The 25,945-nt window shown below is 36.5% G+C and overlaps 1 protein-coding gene across 1 annotated transcript in view; it reads left to right on the top strand.

Moving 5' to 3' along the window:
• ADAMTS19 (ADAM metallopeptidase with thrombospondin type 1 motif 19) overlaps positions 1–25,945 on the top strand; it is a 261,766-nt gene that overhangs the window by 177,345 nt on the left and 58,476 nt on the right. Inside the window, exons 14-16 of the mRNA XM_045998860.1 lie at positions 377–504; positions 4,285–4,405; positions 12,075–12,155. Of these exons, the coding sequence (XP_045854816.1) occupies positions 377–504; positions 4,285–4,405; positions 12,075–12,155 (330 nt within the window). The remainder of the gene's footprint in view (positions 1–376; positions 505–4,284; positions 4,406–12,074; positions 12,156–25,945) is intronic.

Raw genomic sequence — 25,945 nt, 5'->3', positions numbered from 1 at the left:
AATTCTCCGATGTACTTAAATAAAGGGCAGTTCATTCCCAAAGATACGAGCAAGAAATGGTGGTGTGCAAAATATTTGGGGGCAAGAATCATTGGTTTGTCTGTGGTAGAGATTTGGTGCCAGAAAAAAATAATTGATACATTTTGAAAATAATCTGAAGATGTATTTCTGAAGGAGATAAATATTCATTGGACATCTATTTTTTTCCCCAGGCATCTTCTCATTTACTACTCATAATAACTACTCTAGAGTTACATTATTCAATTCACATCAACTATATTTTTTACTCAACAACTGTCCTGAAAAATAAAGCTTACAAGATTAAAATATTTGTGGAGTAAATTTGCTCATTTTTTTTAATCCACTCTGTGTGTAGAAAAACCATGTGCCTTGTTTTGCTCTCCTGTTGGGAAAGAACAGCCTGTACTTCTGTCAGAAAAAGTGATGGATGGAACTTCATGTGGCTATCAGGGATTAGATGTCTGTGCAAACGGCAGGTGTCAGGTAAGACACTCCAGAAGGGAGACCGTATGTGCTGAGGGAGGCTTTGAGCGGCTTCACAGGATGGTAAAAGCTCTGCACCAAGATTCAAAAGCTGCGGATGGAGTCCTGACTCAACTATCATCTTGAGCAAATCTGATCTGCTTTGAAATTCCCTTTCTTCATGTGTCTAATGAAGGGTTTGGACTAGATAATCTATAAAATCCATGATTAGCTCAAAGAACTTGAGATTTTTATTCTGTAATGTACATATTACACATCAAAATGGCATTTTCTGTCAAAATATTCCAGACCCAAAATTCAAGTGCTCCCGTTCTCCAAATCTTGTGTCCACAGCTGAGCCATGTGGCAAAAACCTATAAAATCAGTCCTTCTACTCACTTAATATTATGGTATTTTCAACATGTTAGAACCAACTGATCTGTTCTTCTAATGCTTAAATACTTCATTTGCTCTTATCTTTCTTTTTTAAAAATGAACTCTATTTACTACATGCATTTATGCACGTTTCTTCATTTATCTTTAGAAAAGGAGAGCAAGTATGGACAGCATAGTGGGAAGATCAAAAGCTAGAACTTTGAAGTCACTATTTATAATTCTCCCACTATCTCAAGTTCGCTTCCCCTGGGAGATTAATAGGCAGAAAGATTAAGGCCAAGTGTCTTCATGTTCAACATCCATGTTGAGAAGGGAAGAAGACAAGAGTTGGGCACAGGGAGAAAGGGGGCTATGGTACTGTCACAACAGGACCTCAGCCGACCCTGTGAGGAGCACTGAAGTTGGGATGGCTCTTTAGAATTGTCCAACACAGGCCTTTTTACCCCAAACATCTACAAGTGTCTGGCTGCAGAGTACACCTCAGGAAAGGGACCTTAGGAAAGGTAGTTTTCTTCAGGCTAGGCAGTTTCTACAAAAGGAGAGCCATCAACTGATAAATTGGGTAGGCATGGGAAGGAAGTAAATTCCTTAGTTATAATAAAAGAGGTATCTGAGTGGCACAGCGCTGAATCCATGACAGCCAGTAAGAAACTATATTCTTGTGAAAATCACCTAAACTATGTATGCGCATATTAACTAGTCCATCAAATGAAGTTGTTAGATCAATGGTCATTGACTTTTTTGTACATTATGCTCCTTTGAGAATTTGATGAAAAGTTTCCTTCCCAGAAAAATGCACGTCTGTACATCTACGTGCACAGACACGCACACATGTGCTCATGCAGGTGTGCACCAAAATTTGAAAACAATTTCAAGGTATGGGTGGATCAACCTACATTCCAAGAGAGACCTGTGGAATTCTGGGTATAAACTTGGAAACAATATGAAACTTAAATGCTTTCCCAGATCTAAGATTTTATATTTTGCCAGCATGCTGTAGAGTTTAAAGCACAGAATCATGTAATACCATTGGCATAAGAAACAGTCTTATAATTACATTTTAATTTCCTTAATTTGTTAACAGCCTTGTCAGTAACCTGAAATGTAATTTTTCATTTTCCTGTTAAAAAAAAGTCATTGCAAGGATTTACCTATATACATTTTGTTTTCAACCTGTATGTTGTACAAGTAAATCTTTTAACTTTATTTCATCGTTATTGTTAATCTCTCAGGTTAGTGCATGTCTTCAATGAATTTATTCTTCCAAAAAATGTGTTTCTTTAACTGTATATGCCACATGCAATAGCCTAACTTGCTGTTATTTTCACTTCACGGTGTTTTGTAAGGCAGATCTTTTACAGAGTCCCTGAATACAACAACAACAAAATTCTGTGTAAGCGCTCAGTGAATCTGATGGTTATAATTAAAGTTCCTTGAAAGGGATTGTACCTTCTGACAGAATTGGAATACTTCAAGATTCTGGCTTTTTAACTAAAATGCTACATGCAGTCTTTCAATATAATTAAAAGCATGCCACTTTTTTTTTTTTTTTTCTTTCTGGCAAGCTCCTATTTTTCAGCTTTGGCTACACAAAATACACAGCACCAAAACTGAAGGAGGACAGTTGAAAATAGATAGTTTTCTCCTTGTGACCCATTTTGCTTCTGATATTTCTATTGTGGAAAAGGATAGGAAAAGCCCTTCTCTGTATTATCATGCTATCCGCCCATCTCCAGCATGACAGTGGTACTAAAGGGGGCCACCAGCAGAGCAATGACATTGCCTTTGCAAAGTCATTCATCCTCAACTTTTGGAGATATGTGGGTGTGTTGTGATAAGTATGGATACTTGAAACTATCAGTTACAAAATTTTTTTTAAATCTCTTATTCTTATTTTTAAAATGTGTGATTGTTGAGCCATGACATCATGTCTATCCCTGGCTTTTATTGTAGGTTTACAGACTCGTCATATCCTGGTTACAAGGGTTGGAAATAACTAATAAATTAGTAGGTACTAATTTTTTTCAGTCACTTAACTACTGTTTATTGAGTTTGTTGTATTTGACAAGAAACAAGCTAGGGATAGAGCTTTAGAGTTGGGTTTACATTTCAAAACCACTCTACACTCTACCATAAATTTTTCCTCAATTGTACATAAAGGAAAGAATTTTTTTTTTTTCAGGTCTTTTTATGGCTGCTGCTTAGTGAGCTCTTCTGTACCTTTGTTGTGTTTGGAGAATTTCCTATGGTGGCCACCTCTTTCATCTGTGACATTCTCTTTATTTCTCCCTGAATAAGCTTTGATTTGCAGATCAAACTTCTCCACTAATGCATTGCTTTGTCCACCTCTTGACACTGATAGATCCCCCTTGATCAAAGGAAAGGATGCTCTATTATGCAGGTTTAATGTGATTTTGGCTTTCTCAGAATATTCATTATGCAGCTGCATTTTATAATCTGCTTACTTCCCCCACGTGAACACCAGCCACAGAAAAAGACCCTGTTTTTGTTCGTGTTTTATTTAAGATGTTAAAAATTCCTCTAAAATAACTGTAACCTTACAAAAGGGTGTTATCATCAGTCTCTCTTGCAACTCCTTGATTAAGGGTAATGGAATAATCATACCATTTAGTTCTGACAATACTGACATACTAAAATCTGACCTTTGAGTATGCACAACTTTGCAAATTATAAGCATATTTTCTGAACATCAATGGGAGACCAACATTATTCACTCGAAAAGAGTCTGATTTTATCCCAGAAAATTCGTATTAACATAATTCTTTTGGAAGCAAATTAAAATGTATTTCCTCACTGTTCATATTTTTTTACAGCGGCCACGAGGCCATGGGTTGTGAGCAGCCTTACTCACATTCATGTGCTGGATGCCAAAGAAGTTGGGGATAAAAGCTGATTCGTGGATTGTAGTGAAAATAAACATTCATGTTTGATTTTCACAAAGTTGATTTTTAATATCAGACTTTGCTTTGCAACCACCTTAAGAAGTGAAGCCTTCCGCATATGAAGTGTATCTGTTCTATGTTAAGTAGGATGAAGTAGATTAATAATATTATATTTAATGGAAATGTGATTTCCTTTGGGTCTTATATAAATTGAATTTGTCCCAATCATGTTTTTCCAAATTGCTTTAGGATACCATTTAATTCTTAATATGGGAAAAATACCCTCATCACTGTCCTGCTATTGGTCACTTTATTGATGACATCATTTGACATGAGCTTGCTCTATTAGTTTGCACCAGAGACTATGACATTTTATTAGTCTGTCAATTCAATATGTCTAGTTTGGAGATAATAGGTTTGTTCTAAATTAGTGATTAAAAAAAGAAAAAGGGAGGAGGGAAAAAAGCTCACTTTATGGTCTACTGTCAATCTCTTCTTACAGAAAGTTGGCTGCGATGGTTTATTAGGTTCTCTCGCCAGGGAAGATCACTGCGGTGTGTGCAACGGCAATGGAAAATCATGCAAAATCATTAAAGGGGATTTTAATCATACTAGAGGAGCAGGTAATTATTTTTTTTTAATTTTTTCAGAATTACTAATCCAAACAGTCTTTGGGAACGAAGAGATTACACTGAAGTTGACTTAGAAATCACAGTTCTTACTCCCTAATTGAAGACTTTTGTAATGGGGATTGAGTGATTTTTCTGTGATGACATATGATACATGTGACATGAGCCAGAGTCTAACAAGCCCGTGTCCCATTAATGTAAATATGAAGTCATCTGTTATGCATTTACTATATTGGAGCAGAAAGGGAATAATCTAATTTGCATTGGCTAATGTTATCAGGTTTCTTCAGACCTTATTCTCCAATGTGAAGCATGATGTCTAACAGAGAATAATGATTTGTAACAGCCTGGAGCAGCTATATTGAGAGTATCAGTCTTCAGGTTTTCAGCTTTCAATTTTGTTTGTTTTTCCTTAATGTTTTCATTCAATTTGAAGGAATACAATTTTGGAAATCGAGTCTGTAGCAGTGTAGCATAATGGAAATTATAACCGGGAGAGTCAGAAAATGTAGGATAAATTTCCAGATATATTAATAGTGGGAAGTCATCCTCTCCTCTCTTATATCCTTATTTAAAATACTGATACTCCAGGAATGTGAGAATGAAATGACCATGAAAGATCCACGTAGTGTGAGTTTTAAACTGACCCACAACAAAAAGTGATAGGTTTGCTGTACTGACATATAACAACCCATGGGTTTGCTTTCTATGTAGAAAACACCTACCCAGTAGAAAACACTGGGAGTAAGCAAACATTTACATTAGCATCTTACCTGGACGTCTTCTCAACTATCTTTAGTATTTACGATTATATTTTCATCATTATTAGTATGCTTCTATTATATTCCTTGGTTTTTCCTATTTTAAATTCTTTCAAATATCAAAAAATCCAAGACTAAAGAATGTTTTAGTTTGAATACAAAGAGTGATCCATTTTTGTCTGAATAATTCAGACAACTGAGTTCATTCTAGATACAAGAGGCCTTCAGAAAAGAAAATGTAGACACAGCCCTCTAAAGTTGAATATAATCTTTTGCTGGGTCCCAGCAGAATAAAAGATAAGTGAGCTTGAAGATCGTGAAGCCTAAAAATAACTGAGGCCCAGGGTAAATTGCAGATCAAAATCTCAACCTCCAAAGCTGTGAAAAATGTGACAGGTCCTACAAGTCAAAATCTGCCAGAACTCATTTAGAAAAGTCATACTTTGCCATAATAGCCTCTCAGACTTTCAAGTAAGAAGTACAATTATAATGAGCTTTACAGGATGATTGTAGCGGAGGGGGGCTTACAGTATAGAAGTTCAAATGAAGTCTGAAAGAATAAAGATTTTTTAAAGATACAAGAATTTTTTAAAGAATATTCTTGCATGGTTATTTAGTATGCATGGAAACAGTTCACTGAAGATTACTGGTATACATTCAGAACTAACATCTTTATTTCGTTGTAGTAACACTTTGTTTTTCCACTAAGCATAGAAAACAGAAATGCCAGTTTAAAAATTAGTGATGCTTTTCGTTCTGACTGCATTTGTGTGGGTACATTTTCCCCCAGATTTCTAGTTCAAACCTTTGTTTTTATTGCACTTCGATTTCACTTTGGTTCATTTGTTCATTTTCTATTGGTAATTCATGTTAATGGAAGCTATTATTTGGAAAATGTCTGAGATGCCTAAGATACTGGGATTATCGGAGACTAATAATGTTGCTTTTTCCCTTCCAACTCTATGCTAGTTTCACGTGACTCTCAGGGAAGAGACTAGAATTGTTAGCTTGGACCATAAGATCCTGCATGGTGTTGTCCCTACCTGTCTTTCCAGCATCATCTCACACCAGCATTCCTTTCATTTCTAGATTTCTTATAGATGTTCAAACTCACCATGCTCCCTCTGGCATCTTGCATTTAAAAATAAGTTTCTGTGAGCTTTCTCTTAGCTTTGCTGGCTCATTTCTAGACATCACTTAGATCTCAGTTCAAATAGCACTTCTTCAGTGAGCACTGGACAAACTCTACCTGCCGTCACTAACAACTTGGTTAATGATACCATATTTGTGTCATACCTAGAGAGGCTCTAATCACATTTGTAAGTTTACATTTCCTCATCTTTCTTTCCCCACTAGTCTTTAAAAGATGAATCTGAGGGGCGCCTGGGTGGCTCAGTGGGTTAAAGCCTCTGCCTTCGGCTCAGGTCATGATCCCAGGTTCCTGGGATCGAGCCCCGCATCGGGCTCTCTGCTTGGTGGGGAGCCTGCTTCTCTTCCTCTCTCTCTCTGCCTGCCTCTGCCTACTTGTGATCTGTGTCTGTCAAATAATAAAAAAGATGAATCTGAAAAAATCTCATTACTACTTTTGTTTAACACCGTATTCCAAATGACCAGCATAGTGTGTGATCCATTAATATTTATTTACATAATTAATAATGAAACATTATTTTTTAGCGAGTTTAAAAAACAAAAACCTGTGTAAGTCCTTAATTATATCATGGGCTTCATCTACTTGTGACATAAGAATGTTTCTCTGGAGACAGTTTTATCCTTATAGTTTATGGGCTTCCTAGAATTTCTTGAAGAAATTGAAGGCTTCTTTGGTCCAGTTGGCCATGCTCATTGTATATATTGTATGAGCAACACATGTGCAGACACGTGGGTGTTTTCTGTCCCCATGCTCTACTTAGAGTTTGCGAAATCATTTTTGTTGAAGCTAGAAAATAAACTTGAGGAGGTTTTTTTTTTTTTTTTTCCTAGTGCATTTATCATGGCTTTCATTTCAACTTGCCTAGCTGCAGGTTAAGTTGTTTTTTTTTTAAGATTTTATTTATTTATTTAACAGAGAGAGATCACAAGCAGATAGAGAGAGAGGGAAGCAGGCTCCCTGCTGAGCAGAGAGCCCGATGCGGGACTCGATCCCAGGACCCCGAGATCATGACCTGAGCCGAAGGCAGCGGCTCAACCCACTGAGCCACCCAGGCGCCCCAGCAGGATAAGTTTTTTAAAGGAATTTTTCAAGATAAATTGTATTTTTGGCTGGTTGTGGAACTAGATAGCTAACCATAGACATTAGGAAGAAACTGGGCATAAAACGTGTTACTCTTTTTTAAAGATTTTATTTATTTATTAGAGAGAGAGAGCTCACAAGTAGGCAGAGAGGCAGGCAGAGAGAGAGAGGGAAGCAGGCTCCCTGCTGGCCAGAGAGCCCTTTGTAGGGCTTGATCCCAGGACCCTGGGATCATAACCTGAGCTGAAGGCAGAGGCTTTAACCCACTGAGCCACCCAGGAGCCCCCAAATGTGTTATTCTTTTTTTTTTTTTTTTTTTTTTTGACAGAGATCACAAGTAGACAGAGAGGCAGGCAGAGAGAGAGGAGGAAGCAGGATCCCTGCTGAGCAGAGAGCCCTTTGTGGGGCTTGACCCCAGGACCCTGGGATCATAACCTGAGCTGAAGGCAGAGGCTTTAACCCACTGAGCCACACAGGCACCCCCAAATGTGTTATTCTTAATGGAAGAGATGATGATACTGATCCTGTATAAGGAACACATGCTCTTAGACTTTTTGTTTGTATGTTTGGCATAGCAGGAGAAGAGTCATACTGTTATGTATTCTATTTTATGAAATAGTAACAGTAGGTCATAGCTAGAAGCCCATGGTAGAATCAGACAGCTCTGAAGTCAGCTAATTACTGACAAAGCAGTCTTTAAAAAGGTATTTTTTTTCTTCCCTCTACTTTTATTTTCTCATCTATCAAGTGAGAAATGTAATATCTACCTTGGATGTTTTATCATTACAATTAAATGAATAATTTATGTCAATTGCCTATAATAGTGTCTAGCACATAGCAGTTGTTCAAAATGTGACATTTATCATTATTACTACCATGAAGATAATGACTGCTGTTGGCCTGTTAAGAGGTCTGCTTAAGAAAGGGATCTCTGGCTGTTAAGTAAGATGTTTCTGTGTACAAAACCAACTATCCAACATGAGGATCAGATTTACGACGTTGACATCACAGACTTTATTCAAACTGCTAAACTCGGCAATGGCCCTCGTATTCACTGATTTAAATCTATGTTAACTAACTGGAATTTAAATCAAAACTTGCCAAAAAGTGCATTCTTAATTGTGCTAAATGACTTAATTATTGAAAATTATTTAGGCCCCCCATTCATTGGCTATGGCTGAGACTTCAAATGTCTTCGCTCAGTATTTCTCTCCCTCCCTTCCTTCTTTAAACTCAGTCTAACTCATCTGTCCTTTAAGCCATTCCAGCTGAGTAATAGAGAATTGCTCCAGATGAATCTGTGAACTTAGATATAACTGGTGTCCTAATGCACAGCAAACTTCTGAGTTTACTGCTAAACCCAAATAGGCATTGACAGTTACTCCCTCTATTTCTCTCTCTCTCTCCACTCATCTTTCTTAACATCCTGAAATTTAACTTTACTAAATTCCTTTGCTCGGAGATGAACAGTCACCTCTCGATTCTAACATCTGATGTGCTATCTGTTGTCACCTTTCTCTTTGATTATTGTATGGCTTTTGACACTGCTGACCAATGGCTCTGCTAGAGATAATCCAATCCGTAGGATCCCACCTCACCAAAACAGTCAGATCTCCATCTTCTTGTGATGCTTCCTTCTCTGGATTCTTTTTTATTTTCAGCCTGTTGAAAACTATGGCTGTCCTAGGTTGAGTTCTTCTCTTTTTTCATTTTCTCTAGTTACTTTCATGGCTGAGATTACTGCCTCACAAAAATACTCCCCTCACCTGACTTTTGTCTGGAGTTCCAGATGTTCCACAGTTCTTAGCAGATATTTTTACTAGTGTGTTACACAGTTTTATTAAGTACAAATTGCAAAGTCAAACTTATCAGATTACTACCAACTTGACTTCCATGTTCTTATTAAACTATGGCTGCATTCTCACAGAAGTAAGAAGAATGTATTTGTGTTCAGTGTTTATTTCCCCACTTTCTATTCGTTGTCAAGTTCAGAATTGTTTGTTTTTTTTTCTTCACAGGGCCCTCTAGATTTTCTTCCTTAGCCTCTCATATTCCTGGGATTTTTACAGCAGTTTCCTGATAACTGTTATGTACAACTATATCCTCAGGCATCCTGAATACTGCTGTCAGATAAAGCTTCTCCAAGCCAGGGGTGCCTGGATGGCTCAGTGGGTTGAGCCTCTGCCTTTGGCTCAGGTCATGATCTCAGGGTCCTGAGATCGAGCCCCACATCAGGCTCTCTGCTCGGTGGGGAGCCTGCTTTCCCCTCTCTCTCTGCCTGCCTCTCTACCTACTTGTGATCGATCGCTCTCTCTCTCTCTCTGTGTCAAATAAATAAATAAATAAATAAATAAATAAATAAATAAAATTTACAAAGCTTCTCCAAGCCATTGTTCACATGAATCAATTCAGCTTCTTGGGCATGCATTAAAACCCTCTTTAACAGAGACGTATTCTGACATCTCCTCTTTCTGACAGAATTATTTTATTGACATGCTACTAAAAATATTACTAAGTCTCTTACTTTCCCTTTCATACAGGGGACTCATACTTTTTCTATACATATCCAAATCTTGCCCATTCTTCAGAGACAGTTCGTCTGTTTACTTTTTGGTAAAGCTTTCCTTGACTCTCTGAAATGTTTTGTGAATTAGAGCGATTCCAGCTGATGCCAGTGTTTCTCAAACATGAGTCATGTATATAACACTTTAAAAGGAAAACAAGAAAAAAAAATCCCACTTCTGTGAATTAAAAATAGCAGTGAACCTTTTGAGTGATGATGTGATCAGGTTAAGAGGACAGTTGAAACATGGTTTATATTCTTAAGCAGGGAATTAACCATATCATCTTGCATATGATCTCTTTTACATAATGTTGGAAGTTTTTTTGAACTCATATTTGTGCAAGGTATTTTTGCCTTTTCTTTCCAATTTCGTTATGAGCTCACTGAGTGCCCAGATCTTCTTACCGTACTTTTGTGTATAAATTGGCAGTAAGCATTTGTTTCTATTTTCATAACTTCTTATTTTGTTCATGTATCAAAGTGATAGTGCTTGTGTGGTTTGGTGTTACTAAAAATGGTTAAATTGGATGAGCAGTGTTTGCTAATGGAAATTATTGTTCAAAAAGCCCATTCCCCAAATTCCAGCCACTGCCCCCAGGTGTGGTATATGCTACCTTTAGCTATATACCAATAATTGTAAACCTTTTCAGGAATTCAAATAATTAAGCAATAGATGACAATTCTGGGATTTGTTATTGTGCCTTTTTAATACTAACTTTGCCCATCACCCATGGACATTAAGGAGGGTAATTGTAGTGATGACTACGGGGTGTTTTATGTACGTGATGAATCACTAAATTCTACACCTGGAACTAATATTACACTGTATATTACTATCTGGAATTTAAATAAAAACTTTTTTTTTTAATATCTTATTTATTTGACAGAAAGAAATCACAACTAGGCAGAGAGGCAGACAGAGAGAGAGGAGGAAGCAGGCTCCCTGCGGAGTAGAGAGCCTGACATGGGGTTCGATCCCAGGACCCTCGGATCATGACCTGAGCCTAAGGCAGAGGCTTTAACCCACTGAGCCACCCAGGCGCCCCTTAAATAAAAAACCCCTAACTTTGAAGTTAGGTGCTCATCAGATATATGGAACTATCCAGATATTGAGAAGAATATTAAATATTGTTATATATTTCATATGTTTTATAATTTAAGATGTAACTATTCAGCTATAAGGTGTCTACTCTATCACTATTCTGAACTAGAGTCTTAATTTTGACTTCTGCACACTCTCTTCTGTCTCATTTTATTTTATTATCTTATTTCATTTTATTACATTCCTAACCTCTGCTGAAACATCTAAATGTGTCTTCTAGCTGTTTTTTTATTTTTTTAATTTAATTTTATTTTTTCAGTGTTCCAAGATTCATTGTTTATGCACCATACCCAGTACTCCATGCAATACATCCATAATACCACCAGTCTCACCCATTCCCCCACCCCTCTCCCCTCCAAAACCCTCAGTTTGTTTCTCAGAGTCCACAGTCTCTCATGGTTCGTCTCCCCTTCCGATTTACCCCAATTCATCTTGACACCTTCAGAGTGACGCCAGATTTCTTGGTGTGGCCTGACACTTACTTGTCTTCAGCCCCAGTTTCCAAACCCTTTGTTAATTTCCTAAGGGAGTCCTTGGTCTCTCTTGTCCTACACTCAGCTACCCAGAGACCTGATCCCGCCAGCTTTATTCTCTCCAGCTGCATTTCCTTCTTCCCCACACATTCTAACTTAAAGGAGTTTCATGAACAAAATCTGAGGTTATTTGCTTTGTCCCAAGGTCTACTGTGTTTCTGAATGGGCTGGACAATTGTGCTTTTTTCCACCTTCATACTTCATAAGTTATCAATGAACTTCTCTTTTTTTTTTTACATAACATACAGTTACATGTTTGCCCTTAATAGTGCCATAGGCTCAACGTATTTCCAAGAAAATTCCCCACTTGAAATTATGACAGCTTTTATACACAACTTTCTTTCTTTGCATTGGTTTTGAAATTTCATAGCAAAAACCGAAACCAAAAGGAAAAAGGGGGTGGGGGCAAGTCAATTAAGAAAAGAGTTCTTAAAAGAACTCGTGATTTATTTCTTATTTTATTGACTCTTACAGGTTATGTAGAAGTGCTGGTGATACCTGCTGGAGCAAGAAGAATCAAAGTTGTGGAGGAAAAGCCGGCACATAGCTATTTAGGTAACCTGACACAGAGCCGATCCAAGTACGAGTCCCCCTCCCCCCACCCTGACAGTTGTCTGATGACGAGGACATCAGTCTGTTTCTAGTTACATGTTTGAATCTCCCAGGAAGCACCTCCTGTCATATCAAGTAGGAATTTCTTTCCTTCTCTCCCAAGGACTTACCAGAGCAAAAGCAATCTGGTTGTCTATGTTTTTGGGAGAGTATAAATTGCTTCCACATGTTAGTCCATGTTTTAAAAAGAAAATTCATTGGAGGATTTAGGTGTGTTTTATTTCATACATATGCGCATATATATTTCATAATATATATTTCATAAATATATTTATTTCATATATACATACACATATACATCGATTTATTGCATGTGCAAATGCATATATGTGTGTATATATACATATATATGAACGATTACTTTAGAAATAGAAAATCTTGTGGGATTCTCAAAAACGTTCTGATATACTGAACAGTTTTAATCTCAAGGGGAAACGATGATGTCTCTTGCCTCATTTCAGGTATTTTCACCAATGAAGAGAGTATTTTAAATTTTTTAATGTTGTATGTGGAAAGAATTGTATCAGCTATTTTAATTAGGCTAGTTAGAGATTTTAAATATATAAGAGAAAGTATGAAGTTGCCAAAATACGTATTGTTTATATGTCAAAATTAAAAACCCATTAAGTCATGTGAAATGATTGTCTTTAGTCATGGCATCCCCAGATAAAGGGATCTAATGTGATTAGGTCTGATAAAAGAGTAAAGCTTCTCCCAGAATTTAAACATTGTATTTATATTATCTTTAAAGAAAGTCTACATGTCTCTTTTTTTCTTAACAGAAATAATGTTCTCATTATTCTTTCTCAAAAGAAATAATATCCCAAGGGAAACACTTTGTACATGGAAAATAACCCAATATTATATGATTGTTTCTACTTTGCAATATTAAAAATAGTCTGCTCTTGGACTGAATTATTTTTCTCATTAGGATTTGCTTTCTAGGAGTAGGAAAATATGAGGAAAGGGGACAGTAAAAGAAATCCTTTGTCATGTGACACACTCATTAGTTTGTTATTACTAATTACCAATTTCATTTACTTTTACCAGCTCGGTTTTTAAATTCATTTTTTTTTTTTTTTAAAGATTTTATTTATTTCTTTGACAGAGAGAGAGATCACAAGCAGGCAGAGAGGCAGGCAGAGAGAGAAGGAAGCAGGCTCCCTGCTGAGCAGCGAGCCCGATGCGGGGCTCGATCCCAGGACCCTGAGATCATGACCTGAGCCGAAGGCAGCGGCTTAATCCACTGAGCCACCCAGGCGCCCCTTAAATTCATTTTAAGTGCAAGTGAATCATCCCAGATATCCAAATTGTGATTAAAACTAATCCCCGGTTTTTGGAGACACTGTGCAAAACCTGGACAATTTCAGGATATTCATTCAATAGCCAACAATTGGCTCTTACACTTGGGAATATGTTTTCTTTTTTCCAAACTGGAAAGGAAAGGAATATGGATGTCTCAAATGGAATGTTCTCATGTTATGTAAAACTCGATATTGTACTATGATTTTTAGTAACTTAACAAATGTGGCTAAAAGAACCAACCGGTTTTACAAATAGGGCATCTCCATGCTCTAATTCCTTACTTCCTAGGCTCTTTGACCAATCCAGTCTTGTTTCTGTCTCCCTTCTGTCAAAGGGAGTTGCTATAAGGACAACAAATGCCCCCATATTCATACATCCAATGGTCACCATTCATTCAATACTTTCTTCTTTTGACTTGGAAGACTTGAGGCTCCCTGAGTCATTGGATGTCCCTTACTGGTCTCTCCGATGGATTCTCTTCCCCTACATGTTTTCTATGTGTTCCCGTACTGTGGGTTTCAAGCCTGGGCCCTGCCCCCTTCCTTGCTGTCTTGTCTCCCTAAGGTATCCCATCTAGCTCCATTGCTTGACATGTTTATTGGGTATAAATTATCAAATTTCTTGTGTACCTCAGAAATAATAAGTCTAAGTCAAAAATTGTGTTCCCACCCCATGCTGAAACGTCTTCTGCCTTCAGTGTACCCCACTATAATCTGTGTCACTGAGTGTCTTAGGACTTCTCTATCAAGTATCACTCAACTGGTAGTTTAAACGTATTCTCTCACAGTTCTGGAGGCCATAATGGTTTCACTGGACCAAAAATCAAGGCATCTGCAAAGCTGTGCTCTCTCTGGAGATCCTATTCCTTGCCTTTTCCAGCTCCTGGTGGCGGCCAGCATTCTTTGGCTTGTGACCGCATCATTCCACTGCCTGCCTCCCTAGTGTCTTTGATATCTTCTGTTTTTCTGTCTTCAAAGCTCTCTCCTCCTACCTCTTATAAGGACACATGTGATTTTATTTCAGACCCACTTAGACTATCCAGAATAATCTCTCCACATCAAGATCCTTAATCATATCTGCCAAGTTATTTATTTATTTGCCATATAAGTTGGCATTCATAGTTTTCAGGGATTCAGAAACTGATATCTTTTTTTTTCCTTAAGAGCATTTGTTTTTTAACTGAGTTGAAATACATTTAACATAAAATTTACCATGTTAACTATGTTAAGTGTACATTTCAGTGACTCTGAGTGCATCACTTTGTTTTACAACCACCACCGCCATCCAACTCCAGAAAGGTTCTCATCTTGCAAAACTGAAACTCTGTCCCCATTAATGGTTACTCTCCATTCCTCTCTCCTCCCATCCCTTGGTAGCCACCAAGACTTTCTATCTTCATGAATTTGACCACTCTGCACATAGGGATATTCTCTATATGCAGAATCTCTTCTCTTGTTCTTTCTTAACAACAATAACTGTTCTTTTGTGACTATCGTGTATCACTTAGGATAATGTTCTCAAGACTTAATCACGCTGTTGCATGTGTCAAAATTTCTTTCCTTTTTAAGGCCAATTAGTATTTCATTATATGCATAGACCACATTTTGCTTATCCATTCATTCATTCATGGATACTTGGGCTGCTTCTACTTGTTAGCTGTTGTGAATAATACTACTGTGAACATTGGTGTACAGATTATACAGATGTCTCTTCAAGATCCAGCTTTTCATTCTTTTGAATATATTCCCAGAGGTAGAATTTCTGTATCTTATGGTAATTCCATTTCTAATTTTTTTAGGAACAGCCACACCCTTTTCCACAGTTCTACATTATTTTCCATTACCACCAACAGTGTGCAAGGGTTCCAGTTTCTGTATTTTTTTACCAACTCTTTAAAAAAAAGATTTTATTTATTTGAGGGAGAAGGTAAGCGAGAAAGAAAGCAAACACTAGCAGGGGGGAGGGGCAGAGGGAGGAGAACCAGGCTGCCCACTAAGTAGGGAGTCCAACACAGGACTCAATCCCAGGACCCTGGTATCTTGACCTAAGCCGAAGGCAGATGCTTAACTGACTAAGGCACCCAGTGCCCCAGTTCTTACAGCTCTTGAGGTTTTCCTTTATTCTGGTAGTAGCCATCCTAATGGGTGTGAGGTGATTATTCATGTGGTTTTGTTTTGCACCTTCCTAATGATTAGTGAAGCTGAAAATTTTTTTCATGTACTTCTTGGCCATTGGCATATCTTCTTTGAAGAAATGTCTATTCAAGTCTTCTGTCCATTTTTGAAATAAGTTACTTGATTCATTGTGGCTGTTGATGAGGAGGAGTTTCAGGAGGTCATTGTATGTTCTGGATTTTAACCCCTTATGAGATAAATGATTTCAAATATTTTCTCCCATTCTGTTACTGGTGTCTTTTGATACACAAAAGTTTTTGATTTTCATGAAGTTTGTCTGTTTTTCTTTTATCACCTGTGCCTTTGGTGCCATATCCAAGGAGGCACTGCCAAATTCAATATTGTTAAGCTTTTGCCTTATGGTCGCTTCTAAGACTTATAGTTTCAGGTCTTACATTTAGATCTTTGATCCATTTTGAGTTAATTTTTGTAGATAGTGTTAGTCAAGTGTACTTTAGGATACTTTGTTTTCCCAGTACCACTGATAGAAGGACTGTTTTTTCTCTGTTGAACAATCCTGGCACCCTTGCAGAAAGTCATTTGGCTCCATAAGCAAAGGCTTATTTCTGGAGTCTCTATTCTATTCCATTTGTCTATATGTCCGGGTTTTTTGTTTTGTTTTGTTTTCATTTTATTTTATTTTATTTCTTTTCAGTGTTCCAGCATTCATTGTTTATATATATGTCTGTTTTTATGTCAGCAGCACACTGTTTTGATTACACTAACTTTCTAGTAAGTTTTCATATCAGGAATTGTGAATCTCTAGCTTTGTTCCTCTTTTTCCGGTTTGTTCTGGCTATTCAGGGTTACTTGAAATTCCATATGAATTTTAGAAAAGTTTAATTATTTCTGTAAAAAAGGCCATTGGAAATTTGGTAAGGATTACACTGAATTTGTAGATCACTTTGATAACATTGACATCTTAGCATTACTAAGTCTTCCAATCCATGAACCTGGGATGCGTTTCCATTTATTTATGTCTTCTTTAATTCTTTCAGGAGTGTGTTCTGGTTTTTGTTATTGTATAAGTCTTTTACCCCCTCAACAGAGTTAATTATTTTTGATACTGTTGTACATGGATTGCTTTCTTAATTTCCTTTTCAGATTTTTCATTGCTAACGTATAGAAATGCATCCGCCTTTCTTTGCGTTGACTTTGTATCATGCGACTTTTAAAACAGGCTGTCTTGTATGTGTGTGTAGAATCTTTAGGGTTTTCTACATAGAAAGAAGATCGTATCATCTACAGTCAGAAATAATTGTATTCCTTCTTCTCTGATTTGAATGCCTGTTATGTTTGTGAATTTGGTTTGCTGCTTTATTGTTGAGAATTTTTGTGTCGGTGTTCATAAAAGAAATTGGTCTGTAGTTTTGTTTTTTTATCTGTGTGTTTTTGTCTGGCTTTGGTAGCAAAGAATGAGTTGGGCCTCATACTGTATGTTAGGAAGTCTTCCTTCCAATTCACTTCTTTGGAGAATATAAAGATTGATGTTAGTTCTTCTTTAAACAGTTTGTAGAATTTGCCAGTACAACCATAACATCCAGCGCTTCTTTTTGGGGGGATATTTTTGATTATTGATATTTTGATTATCGATTATTGATTATGATTATTGATTTTGATCATTGATTTTGATTACTAATTGTAGATATTTTTAAGATTTCTATTTCTTTGTGATTCAGTCTTTGTAAGTTTTGTATTTCTAGGAATTTGTACATTTCATTTAGGTTATCCAATTTGTTAGCATACATATATTTAAAATTTTTATTGAAGTATAATTGACATATAATGTTATATTAGTTTCAGGTGCACAATATAGTGATTTAACAATTTTATACATTGCTCAAGGCTCACCATGACAAATGTAGTTGCCGTCTGTCACCATACAATTATTTTAGTAAACTTGACTATATCCCCCCATGCTCCACTTTTAATCCCCATAACTTATTTTGTAACTGGAAATTGGTACTTCTTAATCCTCTTTACCTATTTCATCCATCCCTCTACCACCCACAGCTTCCGGTTTATTCTCTGTATTCATGAGTCTGTTTCCATTTCTCTTTTTGTTTGCTTGCTTGTTTATAACTCCACATATAAAGGAAATCACATTGTCTTTCTTGGTCTGACTTATTTCACTGAGCGTAATATCCTCTAGGTCCACCTGTGTTGTCAAAAATGACAAGAGCTCATTTTTTATGGGTGAGTAATATTCTGTTACACACACACACACACACACACACACACACACACACACACACATGCACACACTGTATCTTCTTTACCCATTTATCTATTGGTGGACACTTAGGTTACTTCCGTATCTTGGGTATTGTAAATAGTGTTGCAATAAACACAGTAAACACAGGGATGCAGATATCTTTAAGAATTAGTGTTTTCATTTTCTTTGAGTAAATACCCAAAGGTAGAATTACTGGCTTATATGGAATTTCTATTTTTAATTTTCTGAGGATCCTCCATACTGTTTTCTGGAGTGGCTGCAGCATTTACTCTCCCACCAACAGTGCACGAGGGTTTCTTATCTCCGCATCCTTGCCAAAGCTTGTTATTTCTTGTGTGTTTGATACTAGCCATTCTGACTGGTGTGAGGATTATTTATAGTAACTTTCTTATTATACTCCTTTTTATTTCTGCAGTATCGGCTGTGATACCCCACTTTCATTTCTGACTTTTTAGTTCTCCCTCTCTTTTTTTTTTTTGCTTTCTTAGTCAATACAACTGAAGTTTTGTTCCTTAAAGTTGTAAAGTTAGGTTGTTAATTTGAGTTGTTTTTCTTTGTTTTGTTTTGTTGTTTTTGTTTTGAAAGAGAATGGGAGGGCACACACATGTGGCAGGGGGGAGTAGGGGCAGAAGGAGAGGGAGAGAGAGAATCTTAAGCTAAGTTCATGCTCTGCAAGGAGCCTGATGCAAGGTTTCATCTCACGACCCCGAGATCATGACCTGAGCCAAAATGAAGAGTCAGACACTTAATGAGCCACCCAGCACCCCGAGATCTTTCTTCTCTTTTCATGTGTTTGTTGCTCTAAATTTCCCCCATCACGCTTTTTTTTTTTTTTTTTTAAGATTTTATTTATTTATTTGACAGAGGGAGAGAGATCACAAGTAGGCAAAGAGGCAGGCAGAGAGAGGAGGGGAAGCAGGCTCCCCGCTGAGCAGGGAGCCCGATGCGGGGCTCTATCCCAGAACCCTGGGATCATGACCTGAGCTGAAGGCAGAGGCTTAACCCACTGAGCCCCCCAGACCCCCATCACACTCCTTTTGCTGTCTCCTCTACATTTTGCTGTGTTGGGTTTTCATATCCATTTGTCTCAAGATTTTTTCTAACTTCCATTGTAATGTCTTCTTTGATCCACTGGCTTTTTGAGTGTGTTGTTTCATTTCCACATTTGTGAATTTTCCAGTTTTCCCTGTGACTTATTTCTTTTTTTTTTCTTTTTCCTTTTTTTTTTTTAGCTGTTCATTATTTATTTTTTCAGCGTAACAGTATTCATTGTTTTTGCACAACACCCAGTGCCTCATGCAATACGTGCCCTCCCTATTACCCACCACCTGTTCCCCCAACCTCCCACCAGAGTCCATAGTCTCTTATGGTTTGCCTCCCCTTCCAATTTTTTTTTTTTATAAACATATAATGTATTTTTATCCCCAGGGGTACAGGTCTGTGAATCGCCAGGTTTACACACTTCACAGCACTCACCATAGCACATACCCTCCCCAGTGTCCATAACCCCCTCCCCCTCTCCCAACCCCACCTTCCCCCAGCAACCTCCAGTTTGTTTTGTGAGATTAAGAGTCATTTATGGTTTGTCTCCCTCCCAATCCCATCTTGTTTCATTTATTCTTCTATCCCCCTAACCCCCCATGTTGCATCTCCATGTCCTCATATCAGGGAGATCATATGATAGTTGTCTTTCTCCGATTGACTTACTTCACTAAGCATGATACCCTCTAGTTCCATCCATGTCGACGCAAATGGCAAGATTTCATTTCTTTTAATGGCTGCATAGTATTCAATTGTGTATATATACCACATCTTCTTTATCCATTCATCTGTTGATGGACATCTAGGTTCTTTCCATAGTTTGGCTATTGTAGACATTGCTGCTATAAACATTCGGGTACACGTGCCCCTTCGGATCACTGCGTTTGTATCTTTAGGGTAAATACCCAGTAGTGCAATTGCTGGGTCATAGGGTAGCTCTATTTTCAACATTTTGAGGAACCTCCATGCTGTTTTCCAGAGTGGTTGCTAATTTAACTTCATCCCTTTGTGGGCAGGGAAGGTTGTTTGTATGATATCTATCTTTTAGGACCTGGTTACCTTCTTGTGGGACATTATTTATCCCACCACAGTCCCTAATTTCTATCCAGTAGTTCATACCAGCACTAGTTCTCCTTGATGACTGTCTTTACCATGTGAATGCATCAGCAAGTCCTGTGAGTTACTCAGATGTATCACTTTCCCTCCATAACCACTGTGACCCATCACCAAGCCAGTGTCTGCCGCCCTGTCCTTTAGAGCATTTATCACCATCATTGTCCGAGTCCTCTTATCTGTCCACATGTGGCCTTTTACACTGTGAATCTCCACGGTTAATTCTGAAGGTGGAGATCCTATTGCACAGAGCTTCACTGGGAGAAACTCAAGCAGACTCTGGCACACAGAAAGACTTTTTATGACTGAATTTCAATTAAGAAAAGATGGTTCATACTTGTGTAGTAATTAGTCATGGGCCAGTTCATTAAATATATCTGTTAAATGAATCTTCACATCTCTATGAAGTAGACACCACTAATTCTTTTTTTTTTTTAAATCAGAGACTAGAGGACAAGAGAGTTTTAAGTTTCTTTCCCAAGATCATACATCTAAAAAAGCTGTGATCTTGAATTTCAAACCAGGCAGTGTGGCCATAATATCTGATTCCTAGTGTTCCTTTTTACTTTTTCTTTTTTATTCATTGTCTCTCACATTAATACACTTGTGATTTTAAGGTATATGTCATATATGAACACATTGTCTTTGAACTTCTCCCCCAAACTCCCTTCTTTCCTCCTTGTCTTAATTAATGAGATCGATTGTATACAGCTAACTCAGGGGAATAAAAATTATGAAAAGATAGTTTTCTTCTCCTATTACTACCTCCAGTGCAGCCAGATCCCATCTTCTTTCCCTGATGCATCTCTCTAAACATAAATATCCCAACTACTTTTTCTTCTGAAAAGAAAATTAATTTAACATGGAATCACATGTCTGTGTTAAGTATCTGGCCTCATTATTGTCAGTTTTCTTTGTACTTAGAATTAGGCATAAGTTGCTAGGGTCTTTTACTTCACAAGGAAACAGCATGAGTGCTCTTGAACACTCATAAATACTACTAAAGAGATTAGGGTTGAAAATATAATATGTTGCCATGTTTATTCAAGAACCCCTCTAAGTTTTCTTCTCAACTGAGGAAATCACTTAATTCCTGATGAATTAAGGGAGGGGTGCAAGAATGAAGACAGAGTGACCACTTGCATAATCCTATCCAAGAACAGGAATGGGAAGAACCCAATGGCTTCTAGAGACACTGAAGAAGTTGAGCTCATGAAAGTTTTGCAAATGGATGTGTCGATAGAAGATGAAGATTCAAGGATTACTTTTAGGTTTCTGGATTAAACATCTGGGCAAATAAATGGCATTTAGTGAGCTAGCACACATGGATGGGGGCAAATTTGGGAAAAAAATGATGCAGTATTTAAATCCTAGATTTTAAGTCTCAAATATTAGATTTCAAGTCTGTTATAGAGAATACATATCATAAACCACACTCCTTAAAGACCTCTTCAGGCACTGGAAGGAAGTTATGGAAAATCATCTTTTTTCTGAAAGAGCATACGGAAAAATAGATTATTTCCTGGCAAGCTGATCATTCTTTAACAAATTAACTCATCTACATAAAATTATATATTATCTCAAAGGGGACAGTTAATTCCCTCCCAGTACAATTATTCTTTTTCATTACTCTCTGAGTTGTATTCCTATACATAATCATTATCTGTACTTTTGAATATCATGGCTCAATTGTTTTGTTAAAAATTAATGAGAAAATCTAAAATGGGTAGGAGTTCAGATGGACTATGCATTATAGCTTTACAAAATCATTATAGCTTAGGACATTTAAAAGCCTAAAAAAATAAAGGTCATATGGGTCCACTTACCTCGCCTGCAGTTTTGCACACAAACCACTATGGAAAAACTTTTCATTAAGAAAAATTTAAAATGTTGAGCAAATTATAAGATGAAGAAAAAAAAACACATTTTAAAGTTATCTCTAAAATGAAAACAAATTAAGGAACACTCACACGCCAAAAACAAAGTGAGAACAGGAAGCCAGTATATTAGGCTGACCGAAATCTCATTATTAAACCTGGTGACCAGTTTAGATTTTGAGCACCAAGCAGACCGTGGACAGAAAACAAAGCCTGAGGCTTTATAAAGTAGAGGCTTTGAACAGGAGACACCTACATAAAACAAGACCCCAAAGGATTACAAGCTCAGTGTGAAGGAGACATAGAAATGCATTTGCACCATAAAAGGAGAACAAAAGGAAATATGTATGTATTAACTTTGGTACTCAGTGGAAGTAGAAAATGAACTTCCTTTAAGATTCCAAACCCAAAGCAAATGCTCTATGGCTTTATAGCACGAACTTATCCAATTAGGAAGTCCAAAGTCCAAGACGTTTATTTTAATGAATTACCAAGGGGGCAGGCATATACAAATGCAAATCCTTTTTGAAATAATGCACTTTCAAACCAGGCCTCAAAGGAATTTTATAAGGTTGAACAAATACAATTTTGTAGTAAAAAAATGTTCAGGAAACAAAAGGGAATAGATGCAGTAAAAATAAGGGAGAGCAGAATTAGATATGTATTTGGATCATATACAGAAAATAAAAAAACAGTATAGTTTAAAATATGAAAAAGGGATTTAAAAATAAGAATAAACAAAATAGATTAAAAGACATATTCAAATAACCAAATACAATTTTTAAAATTAAATTTTCAAAACTCAATAGACTACAAGATTAGGAGAAAAATAACAGAAATATACAGCAATAAGGAGAAAAGAAAGCATAAAATAAGATGGTATAAATAAAGCAAAACATACTAACAATCTTAAGCATTTAAAAACTAAAATTCCTGTTTAAAAGACAAAAATTATCAGACTGGATTTTTAAAAAGTAACTCAAGTATATGGTCTTCCTGTAAGATTCAAAAAAACCTGAAAATCAAAGAATGGAAAACTATACTAGAAAAAATACAAACAAAAAGAATTCTGATAGAGCCAAAGTAATGTAAGTCAGAACTCACTGTTTTAAAGGTTTTTTAAAATCATTTTTGAGAGAGAGAGAACACCAAATAAACATTCCACTTAATCTCTTATTTGCCTGTTTGCTGTATATAGCCCTTGTTTTATACTTCAATGGCCAGTTTAGGATTTACATATGCATTTTTAACTTATTATAGTCTCTTTTCAAATTATAGGATGCCATTTTGCAGGTAATCTAAATTCCTTAAAAGTGTATTTCCCTTTATCTGCTTCCCTTCCTTTGTGCTATTATGCATATTTCTACATTTCATATAGTCACTTTTTTTCATATATGCCTCAATCACCAAAATAAGTTGTAATCATTTTTGCTTTAAAGTCAATCATCCTACAAAGAACTTATTAATTTAAAAAATATTTATGTATCTGTACCAACATTCTTCATGCCCTCACATAATCCACCATATCCTCCTGGAGCCATGTTCTTTCAGCCTGAACAATGTCCTTTCACATTTCTTGCAGAACATATCTGCTGGCGGTAAAATTCCCATATTTTGTTTTACTGACAGTGTATTTATTTTTCCTCCTTATCTGAAGGATCTTTTCACTAGATATAGAACTCTATTTTGTTTGCTTATGCTTTATTTTTTTTCTCACTTTGAAGGTAATGTTTCATTGTCTTCTGGCTTCTATTAGTTCTGACAGTATATCTTAAAAATTGGTAATCTTTTTTCCCTTCATATATAAAGTGCCTTTTGAGGATTTAAAATTATACTCCTAATCATTGGATTCTAGCAGTTTGATTATGATGTGCCTTGGTGATCTTTCCTTGTACTTTTCTTTCTTGGATTCCATTGTATTGATTAGCACAGTAAGTTTATGGTTTTCATCAACTTTGGAAAAATTGGGGGCATTATGTCTTCAAATAACTTTTTTGCCTACTCCCTGTTCTCTGGGATTCCAGTTCCATCTGTAGGAGTCTACCAGGTATTTCCTGTGAATCACTGATGCTCTGTTCATTTTTTTTTAAAAGATTTTATTTATTTCTTTGATAGAGAGAGTACAAGCAGGGGGAGGGAGAAGCAGGCTCCCTACTGAGCAGGGAGCCTGATGCGGGGCTCAATCCCAGAACCCTGGGATTGTGACCTGAGCTGAAGGCAGACATTTTAAACAACTGAGCAACCCAGGTGCCCCAACTCTGTTTATTTTTTCAGCCTTTGTTTTTCTCTCTGCATTTCATGTAGTTCTAGTCTATCAACTTCTCATCAAGTTCACTGAGTTATTTTGCAATCTCTAATCAGCCCTGAAGCCAATTTAATGAATATATTATTTCAGATATTTTATATTTCTATTCTGAGGAATTTGATTTGCTTATTTTCTTGTAGTTTCTACTTTTCTCTTTAATATTATAGGTTTTTCTTTAAATTCTTGTGCATATTACTCATATATATATACATATATATGTGTGTATATATATATAAAATAGCTTTTTTAAAGTCATGGTCTGCTGGTTTCATCATCTCTGTTATTTCTGAGTCTCATTTTATTGACAGATTTTTTTTTTTTTCCCTGATTATGGGTCACATTTTCATGTGCTGGACACTGTAAATGTGAGAGTGCTAGATGACTATTGTTTTTATTTACTGTTGAGCTTCATTAATTGCAGATCAGCTTAAGTTCTTGAAGCTTTTGTGAAGCCTTTGTTGGGCTGGATCTCGAGTAGCCTTTATTCTAAGACTAGTCCAACCTCACTTCTAATGTGCACATTTTTATTTTATTTTATTTTATTTTAGGTACTCCACTGAAGTCTCTGTTGTATGTTCAGTAGGATCTATCCTCTCTAATTGAATAGAACTCATATGTCTTCCAACCCTACATGAGCTCCAGACATTGTACAGTTTCCAGGCTCAATGTAATTGCTCTTTTCCCAGCCTTGAAAAATCTCACCACACTTATTCGAAGCTCTGTATTTAGCCACAGTCTGAAAGGAGCACCTTTGGGGATTTTTAGAGCTTGTCTCTGTGCAGCTCCCTCTTCTCCACTATTCCAGAAAACAGATTCCAGATGCCTCAGGCAATTTGAACTCTGTTCTTTTTGTAGTCATCTTACTGAAGTCCCCATTGTCTGTGCTCTGCTTGAGTTCCCACTCCCTGTGGTTTGGTCTGGTAAATATCTTCAGGCAGAAAGTCAAGCAGTTTAAGACATCACATTTGTTCTTCTTCTCTTGGGGACCTCAGTTTTCTCGCTGTTGTCCAGTGTTGGAAAACAGTTGTATCATACACCGTTCGGTTTTCTCATTGCTTAAATTCCAAGAGATAGTATAGTTCCACTTATTATGGTATGACCAGAAACAGGTTTTCTAAAAACACATTTTTAAGTTAATGGATTAAAAACAAAAACATAGAACAAGAAGAAAACACTTAGTGTATTGGTTCTTCTTCATATGCTATTAAGCTTATAAATTATGTGAGTTTTCAGGTACATATGTGTATGCCATTTGGGGGGAAATACTGAATTCCAGAAATATCAATTGAATCTAAACATTATACTATAGCCATTCCCAGAAGGTTTTTTAAGGCAATTTTATTAGAGATTTTCAGGAAATACTCCTTTATAATTGTGTCCTGAGTATATGTTGAAACACAGAAAAAATATGGAATTATACTGGCCACAGTTACCAATCTAGACCAAAAAGATTTCTTAAAACATTTGATAGATTTCAGAACATTTGATAGATTTCAGAGAAATACAATGAAATATTTTACCTTTTAGGCAAAATCACTTTTTTTCATCAGCTTAGCATTATCTGATGTATATCCATTTGTAGGTAGTAAAAGCTGTTCTCAAAATGTTACATTTTCTATCAACATATTACCCCCTCAAGTTTAAAATTCAAGTTAAAAATGAATACTTATATATTTTTCATA

Source organism: Meles meles, chromosome 3 (genome assembly GCF_922984935.1).
Source record: "Meles meles chromosome 3, mMelMel3.1 paternal haplotype, whole genome shotgun sequence".
Classification (NCBI taxonomy): Eukaryota; Metazoa; Chordata; class Mammalia; order Carnivora; family Mustelidae; genus Meles; species Meles meles.
The sequence above is the reverse complement of the archived record's forward strand: the minus strand, read 5'-3'. Positions and strand labels throughout refer to the sequence as shown.